This window comes from Pagrus major, chromosome 18 (genome assembly GCF_040436345.1).
Source record: "Pagrus major chromosome 18, Pma_NU_1.0".
NCBI classification, from domain to species: domain Eukaryota; kingdom Metazoa; phylum Chordata; class Actinopteri; order Spariformes; family Sparidae; genus Pagrus; species Pagrus major.
The window spans coordinates 28,951,141-28,961,970 of NC_133232.1; the positions used below are offsets into that span (position 1 = coordinate 28,951,141).

At 38.7% G+C, this 10,830-nt stretch overlaps 1 protein-coding gene across 1 annotated transcript; it reads left to right on the forward strand.

The window, feature by feature from the left end:
- Window positions 1–222: 222 nt before the first annotated feature.
- Window positions 223–3,659, forward strand: LOC141013424 (UDP-N-acetylglucosamine transferase subunit ALG13). Its single transcript, XM_073487145.1, has 4 exons — window positions 223–391; window positions 1,537–1,699; window positions 3,186–3,324; window positions 3,413–3,659. The coding sequence occupies exons 1-4, from the start codon at window positions 311–313 to the stop codon at window positions 3,522–3,524; spliced, it is 495 nt and encodes a 164-aa protein (XP_073343246.1). The 5' UTR covers window positions 223–310; the 3' UTR covers window positions 3,525–3,659.
- Window positions 3,660–10,830: the final 7,171 nt, after the last annotated feature.

A 10,830-nucleotide genomic window follows, 5' to 3' on the forward strand; every position in this document is an offset into this window, starting at 1 on the left:
TGCAGTGACTATGTTTTTTATTATATGCAAAAGAAAAAATGCACTCTGAGGCATCACAGCTGAGATTTAATCTGGTGTTTCTTCACACTGCAGCCTCTTTCACATGCAGTGTGAGGCAGTGGCAGCTCCAGACCTCTGGGGGGCAGCAGTGCGTTTTTTTTTGCAGTCAGGGCTGTGACGTCATCGGCACGAAGCGGAAGTGGCAGCAGGATGACGCTGAGCTGTCAGAGGAGCAGAGGAGCAGAGGAGGCTGTCAGGTGTTTTCAAAACACTTGAAAACCAGAACATTCACAGTTTTATTCGCGCAGTCATGAAGACAGTGTTTGTGACGGTCGGAACCACGAGCTTTGATGAGCTCATCGAAAGCATCACGACGTCAGAGGCCGTTCAGGTGAGAGGAGAAGGTGTTAAAGTGAGCTAGCATGTTGCTAATTTCCCTTAAATGCTGCAGAATGACCACTGAAGTTGTACTACTTTATACTGCTACGACGTATTATGTACACTCAGTCTAAAGGAAATAGAAGTAGAAATACCACACTATAACAATACTCAAGTAAGACCCTGCAACTTTTAATGACAAAATGCTTAAAGTACTCAGTATTCATTATGCAGACTGGCCCCTTGTCAGTGTTGTATTGTGTTATCTGACCATTATTTTTAAATGTATTATACTGTTGGGTGGTTTAATCTATAAAAATGCATCATATTTTCTAAAATGATAACATAATATTCATGTAAAATCTCAATCTGATAAGTAACTCGTCACCATAGTTGTAAAATAAATGTAGTCGATTTAAAAAAAAAGGGCCAATATTTTTCATTCTGAAATGTAGAGCAGTAGCTAGAATGATAAAGTTGCATAACATGGATATGGACAAGTAAACAAATACCCCACATTTGCAGTCTTGTCTTCCTTGTATACCAACTGTTTACCTACTTGTATTACTATAACAACCCGTCAGTCAGTTGCTCATCACAAACCCATGCTGTGCAGTCAACCAGTGTTAAAACGTTATGAACTTTATTTAAAATTTCAGTGGAGATCCCAAACTAATAAAGATATCCAAATTGTCAGGCTAAATTTGGGGTAAATGAGTAAAAAAATGTTGAACAAGTTCATTAGTATTTGTCAGAATAATGCAGCCTGAAAACAAAGTCTCTGCCGTATGGCTTCATGAACTGGAACAAGCTGATACGGTGTGGCATAAGAGAATATTTTGAACCTTAAAGCTGCGTAAATACTATGAAAACTGTATGTTAAGAGGTTAAAACATACTACGCAGATACTGTATCTGTATGAAAGTAGAGCTTGGTTTTGTCTGAGTGCTGATCATCTGTGTAAAAAGAACAGCCGTAAAATAAGAAACATGAAACCAAAGCTGTCAGGTGTCAGGTGTCAGGTGTTGAAGCTGCATCGAGTGTTGGCACAGGTGACGGAGACCTGCTCTTTATCTGGATGTCAAGATACTTCATAATAACATGGCTTTATTATACAGATAGTGCTTCTTTATAAAACACAGTTTCTCCACCCTACAGGCTTTAAAGGCTCGTGGTTATGAGCGTTTGGTTCTTCAGGTTGGTAGAGGATCTCTTCTTCCAGATGCTGACAGCTGTCCACACGTCAGACTGGAAGCGTTTCGATACAAAGACTCTATCGCAGAAGACATCAAGCAGGCGGACCTCGTCATCAGCCATGCAGGTGAGTAAAATATCAGAAGCCTTCAGCACAATTTCAGCACAATACACTCCGTGTTGACTCATGAAGGAGGAAATATTGGCTGCATTTAAATGTAATCTTTTGATGATGATGCTCTGTACGTCAAACTGCTGTCTCATTATGTGGCCTTTTAAAAACATAATGCACATTAATAATCATTCAGAGAGTGAGTCAGCCGATGCAGATAGTGTTCGCGTCTGTTGCCGGCCCAGAAGACATTAATGACGATGTGGAACTCAAAGGAAAAGCAAATACAGGTCTGTCAGCAGTGTGCAAACATTAAACAGGAAACTGATTATTAACACAGCGGAGGATCAACAACAGACAGATACAGAATGAGGGCATCAGAGGAAGTAGAGCAAACCATTATAAACAGGATGATGTTCAGTCAAGTGTGTCTTAATGAGGCAAAATCAGACCTGAGGATCAGACGATTAATATGTACTAAAGGATCATACAACCCCAATTTAAAAAAAGTTTTTTGTTACTGACTGATCTAGTAGGAAGTAGGTATACGCAGATGCCGTCATTTTTCTGCAGCCATTACACTGTGCGGCCAGTATACTTCAGAATAAATTAAGCAAAGTTTGTCTGTTGTCAGTTTAAATATATTGTCTTATACTGTTTTCAATTAAGTATTTGTCAATAAGGAAAGTATCACATTGTGTTTAATTATGTTTAGTGGCGTCCCAACTTTTTGGGAATTGGAGTTGTGTTTATGTTTCTGTAGTCTGACCCAGTTTACTATAAATTATATACAGTTAAAACACAGCAATAAGGGCTGTCGCATTATCAGATTTTCCCTTCACGATTATCATGGCTGAATTCACAATGACAATAATATGGCATTATCTATAGACATTTGAAAATAAAAATGCTAGCAATCCAATCTATCGTTAACTTTACTGCATGTTTCGTGTCTTTTTTTGGAAAATAAACTGCCCTACAAATAAAGCGCACAAAAACAACATTAACACTCAATTACTAGTTAAAATGCAACCAGAGGAATACATAAATGAAAGATGCACAAGGCCGAATATATCTGCTGAATTATTTAGATGATATTATTGTTGTGTATTATTAACTCGATATCAATATTTAATTTTTTTATATCACAGTTATTGTGATATTGTGACAGACATCGCTTACAGCAATATGAAAGAGCATGTTTTTGAAACTTGACTCCGTGATCCGTCACACTGACCCAGTTGCTGTTGTTTTTTCTTCTGGGTTTAAATTTTCCAACAACATAAAGCAAAAACACTTTGGCATCATGCAACATTAACAGTTGAAATGAACCTTATCATGAGCTAAACTACCCACAAACAAAAAAAAAACCTGCTGCTGCTGATACTAACATGTTGTTTTCAGCCCTATCCGTGTCACGGTGTTGTTCACCTCCATGATTAGAAGCAGACTGAGTTTAGTTCGAGTCATGAGTGAGGAAGGATCTTGTTTTTCTCCTCAGGGGCAGGAAGTTGTTTGGAGGCGCTCGGTGCAGGCAGGCCTCTGCTGGTCGTAGTCAATGACAGGCTGATGAACAACCACCAGCTGGAGCTGGCCAGACAGCTACACATGGACTCACACTTGTTGTACTGCACATGCAGGTATGTGTTTCTCACATGTACATGTGAGTGTATTTAGCAAAATGAAAGTTTGTTTCATTCACAGTTTGTTTGTTTTTTTATTTTCCAGCACCCTGACAGAAACACTGAGGACCATGGATCTCTCTGTTCTCCAGCCCTTCATGCCCGGACAGCCGAAGCATTTTGCAAACTTTCTCGACAAAGCTCTCGGTGTTCAGTGAGACTTTGATTTCACAGGACTGCTTATTTTATGTTACACTAAAGTTTGATGATGTTGCAGTAGATTATGATCCTTGGTTCTCGCATTGGAGTGTTTTCTATTTTTGTATGTGATGATAATATATCTCTTAATCTCACATCCTTGTGTGTGCTGTGAATTCATATCTTTCGTTCTAGATTTTGCTTTTTTAAAAGTTTTTATACAAGGGAAAGAAAAAGAAAACTTCACCAGCCTGAGGGGGTTTGAGTCGAACACGCAGCAGTTCAGAGAGCTGAAGGCAGAGCTGCACTTTGAGATGGAACAAAGGCTTCATTGGTTCAGAGCAGCAAAGACAAAGAACCGCTCAGTCTTCAAAACCAAAGTTAGGAATGGAAGTCCCTTCAAAAAGTCTTGACCTAGACGATCCACGGCCTGAAAGCTGAGTTCATCCTTTGAGTGTGGATGTTATTGTTAATGCATTTTCAGTTCTTTAATTGTTTTCACATGCGATATGAGTAACAATTTTAGGGGGGATGGTGGTGTCTGCTTTTCATTTTCAGTTGAAAAAATATAAAATGTTGATGTGATTTTTGATTCTGAACCAAACAAGCATGTTCTCTTATGTCTGGAGAATATGATTATCATGTCTGTGGCACCACAATATGACCATTATTATGATCATTATCAGTTGCTGCTCTTTGCAAATGGTGCAATATCCGGATATTGCACTTATATATATGCAATTTATATATATTCCGATTAATTGTGCAGCCCTACAGTCAGCATTTTGTCTGTCTGTGACATCGAAAGTCAAGTCAGTTTTATTTGCTGATTTGTTAGAGTACAGAGACCTTATGGGAAGGTTATGCTTAATGCTAACTTCTATTTTTAGACAATACAATTTTTGGCATCCATTTCATGATGACGTCCCACTTTTAGTCTTTGTGGTGCGCCATTACTGTGCAGTGCAGACCGTATACCTCTTCACAGCTTCAACTCTTTTGTTTCTTTATGTTTCTTTGTAATCACAGTTCTTTTAGACAAGCACATACTGGTGGTGGATACATTTAAATGAAGGTCATACTGTTTATCTCCCTGAAGGTTTCCGCTATGACATGAAATATGAATAGTCTGCATATCACTTCATATCACTTCCTATCACTTCCTATCACTTCATATCACTTCATATCACTTCATATCACTTCCTACTTATTTTCACTTATTTAAAAGGAGACAATTTGGTGTAAAAAGTGCTGATTCACAGACACGAAACAAATTTGCTGCATCACAAAGAAGCGAGTTGTACCAATTTTTGCCACAAGGGTGAGATAATGTTTAAAACGATGACCTTCCAATATCATTTGTCCTCCCAGCACGTAGTGGCATATACTCCAGTTTCTCCCAATCCGAACTGGCAAGAGCAGGTGCAGACATTTGGATGCCTTTCAGCTATTTTTCAAGAGACGGTTCTTGATGTGGTACCAGGTCATGTTGTTAATAGAATCCATCTTTGTATGCCATACCAAATGTACCTCGATCTGTCCCCGTATCTCTGCTGAAAGCGGCCCCATCTGCTTCAGCCAGTACAAGAGGCTTTCATAAATCATCGAATGTGCGGTGAAGAGGTGCACACTGTATTCATTCAGCCTCTATTAAATCTCAGCGAATCACTGAGAGCATGCCCTCATTTTAAAGGATGTGGAGAGTAAACTTAAAACAAACACAAAAATGATCGAGGGAACAAGCAAACAACATCAGAACAGTTACAAAAAAACGTGACTCGAGAGCAGATTAGTTTAAAATTGACTTATAGGAACAATTGGTTTAAGTTTTGGGACTTTGAGCATTAGCCAATCACTTGAGCGGGTCAAATAATGACAATGGGACAGATTTAATAAGGAAGTGATGTAACCAATGCCTGTCATGTCTTACTGTTAGATATGCCCAACCAACCTTTTACACCAGTACTGAGTCTCAGAGTGGACTGATGAACTGAATCTTTGATTTCTCAGTTGTCCTCTTCCTCCTCAGCCTGAGAAAACTGACTTTGTTTCTGAACAAATATCCATTTTTATATTGTAGCTTGCTGACAAATGTGTCAACGTGAAATTTAAACTTACTACATACTACAGCATATGTGGAAAAAAAGTAGTATAAAGCTTTTTGTGGCTCCAGAGTTAGCTGTATGTTATCTGATCAACTGACTCCAGTGATGTCATTCAGTGGCTAAGGTAGGCGCCAGGTTGCATTGCAGCTTCCTTCCATATGCAGACCTTTAAACAGACTGTAAAGTGTAAAATATGTGGAGTTATCCTTTAATATAAATTGTTAAACAAGGCACGACCCAGTATTTAACCTCTGACAGCAGCAAATGCAGAACGATCATGTACTTGAACAGTTAGGGAACTGAAACTAAAATGAAATTTTGTTGTTTGTTTTTATTTTGAAGACAGACATTTTCAGTCATGCCCAGCTGGTGCACAGTGACCTTTTAACTTATTTGTATAAAATCCTTGCAAAGTTACGATAACAAAAGATGCATTGTGCAATTTAAGGTGATTGACGTGACACTGCTGATTCATCATTTACTGTTACAGTTTCTTCACCAGTAGAGGCTTTGTTAAACAGGAAATGAGGGCTGAAAGGCAGCACGTAGTCTACTGTAGCCGTTCAGCCTCTGAACAGTGTTGCGAGTCAAAGCAGGAGACATTTCTGACCACTTTCTGCCACAGAGGCTGGAGACGCACTGAGTTTCAGCAGCAGCTTCAATTAATTTAACAACCAGCTGTGTTTACCTAATAAAAACCTGCTACCGTGGCTGGTAGAGTTCACCGCCAGATTTCATTGGCATTTAGTTATGAGAGGTGTCAATTTCCTAAATTCCCCGAGATGGAATTTCAGGTAGCTTGATAAAGACAAGTTTCAAATCCGTCATCTATAAACAAGAGTCAGGGCAGATTTCCTTCTCAGGAAAGTCCCTCCTCTCTGTTTCTGGAAGAGTTTCTGTGGAAAAGGAAGACTGGCTGTGATTAACACAGATAAACTGGTTGGCGCAGCGAACTTTCTTCAGTCGTGTTTTCACAGTTTACAAGCGTAAAAATGGCTTCTTCTGAAGAGTTTAACAAATAGAGCATGAGAGCTTCAGTTTCTGATGAAGTCTGCACACCAGACAGCAGCTGTTGTACCACATCAGCTGAATTAAGGAAGTGGTTATAAAAACAAATAAAAGAGAGAGCAAGGGGCGTACGGGGTCAAACCACATAACATGTGATGGTTTTAATCAACTTGAATATAAATTATTGAAACACCATTATGCTATAATGCTGTTTCTGAAATGAAAGCTGTGTAATTTGTTTCACAACCCTTGTCAGACGTCCAGACGGATTCACTGAAGACACAAAGTAACGTGTTGTTTAGTACAATTTTGGCTCTTTCTGGCATTCAGAGTCGGTCCATCAGAAAATATGGATGTTTTCCAGTCAGAAAAGTAATCGGCAGCTATTTCGATAATCAGTTAATGGTTTCTTTGTTCCAACTTCTCAGATGTTTAGATTTCCTTTTTATTTGCCTCATGTGATTGTAAGGAGCATGTGTTTGTTTTGGACTGTCTGCTGAAGACATTAAAGACATTTATGATTGCCATTTTTCATTTTTCCATTAATCCATAATGATAAAAGCCGTCAGCTGCAGCCCTAGAATAAAAAAATTGAATAAAGGCTGAATCCATGAAAGAGTAACCTCCTTGTATCTGATATTTCAGACAACCTTTTTGTGTTTTCCCCTGAATCCATCTGGTTTGGTCTGGTTCTAGCTGCTACTTCAGCATGATTCACATGATGTTTGTGCAAAGCTGTATCTTAATCTAATAGAGATGGACACTCAAGTCTAGTGTCACTTGTTTTCCCCACCAGAGCTCCTCGGTCAGCCTTATTTTTAAACTTGCACTGTGTGATTTCTCAGGATAGTTGTGCAGGCAGCCTTTCCTTAATGTCGTTAAAACGTTAAAATGGACACAGTCTTGTTGCACATTTGTATATCAGTCCTCCCCATCACTGGGACTACACAAGGCCTGGAAACTCGTGGTTCATTTAGCCAAACATTAAATCAGGTTTTATAGTGAATGTGTCTCCCTTGTAATAAGATCACCACAAATCAAGACGGTTATTTAAAAATAACCAGTAACACTTCACAATGCAGTACACAAACATGTGAGTAGTTACTGAGGAAAGAGTGAGAAAAACCTGATGATTAATACATTGTTAATGAGTAATTCCTGAATAAATCTGATTTGAGGACTTTGTAGTAGATAATGATGATTTACTACAGAGAACAGACTGGGAGATACTATATTAATGAATCATTAGGTAATGATTAGTCCATAAGTATCAGCCAAACTTGTAACGACTTATTCATTACTAATTAATACTTATTATTTACTCCTCCTTGTCCTCTCAAGTCGTGATACTTTATACTAAGTAGTTTCTAAGTGGTCCCTCATTACCTCATGATTATCTGACCATTACTTACTCTTTTTAATAATCTTGAAGGGGAAGTCTGCTCTCTAGTAACTCCTTATTTTCTTCTCTATAGTCCTCGAATTAGAGTTATTCAGAAAGTACCCATCAGTGTTGTAAAGTATATAAAGGTCCTACTTGAGTAAAAGTAAAGTTATCGTGTTAAATTATTACTTTGGTAAAAGTGACAACCAAACCAAGCAAATGACCGATTGAAATGAAAGTAAATAGATATACTTAAGTATCAAAAGTACAAGTAAAAGTACATTTTGCATATATACATGTACGTATAAACTGTATACAACGGATCGACCCATTATCGGATTATCACAATCAGTGTTTTTTTTAATCTGATTGCTGATGATTCATTTTGAATGCTGCATGCGATCTCCAAAGTAGCAACTGGTAACTAACATGATCAAATAAACGTTTGTTGTGTGTTTGTATTTTGTGCCTTCTCGTTTCAAGATTTGTTTTCAGTTCCACTTTCACAAAACTTTCCAAAACAAAGTGAAACCTTTACTCAAACACCTTTTTCAAAAAGGGAAAACAAGCTAATTTCTTCAGATTGAGCAATCATTAACGTTAAACTATAGATAACATGGCGATATTGTCCAAATAAGGTATGTCACATTCAACACGTGAGCTCGGTGAGTTGAGTTCTTAAGAAAGTACAAAAACACAGACGGGACACAGTGAAACTAATTGGTATGAAAGTTGTGATTCCTGCGCTCAGACAGAAAAACATCCTGATTTGAACCAATTCAATTTCAAGATCTCTCGTAAAGAACAAACGACCCATTCATCAGCTGAATACGCCCATACAAGAAGTAACAATCGGGTCAAAGCAGAGGGTCAATCAAACGAGCCTGAATGCAGTGGTCCGCTGTGGACATCTCATGGCAGCATGACGGACTGTAATCAATGCTTGTTGTGTGTTTGCTTTACGTGAATGAGACATATTGTCTTTGCCTTTGAGACGTTTAGATGACTTGACGCAGGAGAGAGCAGGATGATTGAGATTTTACTTCCCCGTTGAGTCTTAGATGCATAAGACACATTTTTATCAAACTCATCTCTGTACAAGCACGATAAGATCCTCCCCAACATACTGGGTAATCGATTTCCAAACTGCTGCCACAAAAACAGAACAGAAGTCCACTGATTTACACCTAAAGGTCAGTGTACTTCTTTTGAAAACCAGGGTTTTCCCCACCAGTGTAAGGCTTAGGTGCAGCACCCAAGCTGTTCTGGACACCACCTAAGAAATATAAAAGAAGAAGAGCATTAAATTCACTTTTCACAGATGTAGTGCTGCAGTTGGTCCTCGATGGACTTCCATATTGAGTTTTGTTTATTTATGATCTGCTCCAGCTTTCCAACTTTTTGCACACAGATGTTGTGATAACAATGATCCAAAATGATGTGAAATGCCGTGTTTTTTAATGGCAAACATAAAATGTCAGTTTGGGCATCGAAGTCCAACCACAAACCAGGGGAAAACACGGACTACTCAGCCTATGTAAGAGGTGGTTTAATGTTTTTTATGTCACAGACGGAGCCTTATCAGGTCTCAGAAAACAAACATCAGCTGTGTAGTGTAGTGATCTTGTGTTTTTGCTCTGCACCCTCACCAACACCCCCAAAAACATGTACCATGTAGTCCAAGTGTCTGTGGAAGACGTAACACAGATCTCTGAACCAGTTACAAACCTCGGCCTCTCCCATTAAGTAGGACAACACATTTATCTGGGTTACTTTTCTATGTAGGACTTGGATATTGGCTTTTTATTACAACTCCAGGTTCAAAGGAAAATTCAGTCGTTATCTACTTAGCCTCACGTCAATGGAAAGTCAGGGAAAGTTTCGCAGTCCACAAAACATTTCTGGAGCTTCACGGCAGAAACAGCCGAAGTAGATGGGGGAATAAACAAAACAAAACAAAAACATAAAATGGCTTCATACAGTCGAAATCTCTGAAAGCCCCAAGTTTCTGAATTGATTAGAAAAGACGTAATTTACACCCTTTGACGTGCGGTCAAAGCTGGTGCGCGCTAAAGCTTTTAGCTTTGCAGCGTCAGTGAAGATTTTGCCTTTAAAAAGACTGTAAACAATCTTTTCAGGGCTTCCAGACACTTGGATTTTTGCCAGACGAGCTATATGGAGCCATTTTATGTTTATTTTTTCAGCTGTTGTTTTCTACCTTTGAAAACAAAGTTCCCATCTGCTTCAGTTGTTTAGGAGACACTGTGAAGCTCCGGGATTATAAAACTTCGCCTGATTTTCATCGACACGGTGGCGGGTAGATAACGACTGTATTTTGATCTGGTTGAGCATTTCCTTTCAGGTTGTCTGATGCTAATCTCCCTCAAGTGTGCAGTGTACGGTAACGTTGACTTCCTCTCCTAATATTTAAGATTAGACCACGATATTTCTTAACGCGTTGACTCTTCGAATACAAACAAATGAAAGCTAAATAAACTTTTTATCCTTTTTTTTAGGAGGAGGTAACACCAGTGTGACAATATTCATGAAAAATGGATTTTACAAAATGGCTGCCACAGGGCATCAAACCACACACTGTCAATCATGTAAAACTCACTAAATCATGTAATTCAGTCCTTTTGTTTTCCACTTTTTGTTTTTTTACAACTCCCTTCTGATAAAGTAGGTCACACCAGTGACGTCTGCCAAAAGCTTCACATGAAGTCTGGAGATAAATGTGAAATGTCTTATGAGTGAAGAGAGACAGTGGACTTCACCATGTCCTTTCTTCATAGATCTCCAGGAAGTAGGTCAAAGGAAATAAAGCGA

Bases quoted from the DNA above. Each gene is read 5' to 3' on its own strand.
- LOC141013424 (XM_073487145.1), top strand. From the start codon at position 311: ATGAAGACAGTGTTTGTGACGGTCGGAACCACGAGCTTTGATGAGCTC. The intron at 392-1,536 runs GTGAGAGGAGAA...TCCACCCTACAG, and splicing joins CGACGTCAGAGGCCGTTCAG to GCTTTAAAGGCTCGTGGTTA. The intron at 1,700-3,185 runs GTGAGTAAAATA...TTTTCTCCTCAG, and splicing joins CCTCGTCATCAGCCATGCAG to GGGCAGGAAGTTGTTTGGAG.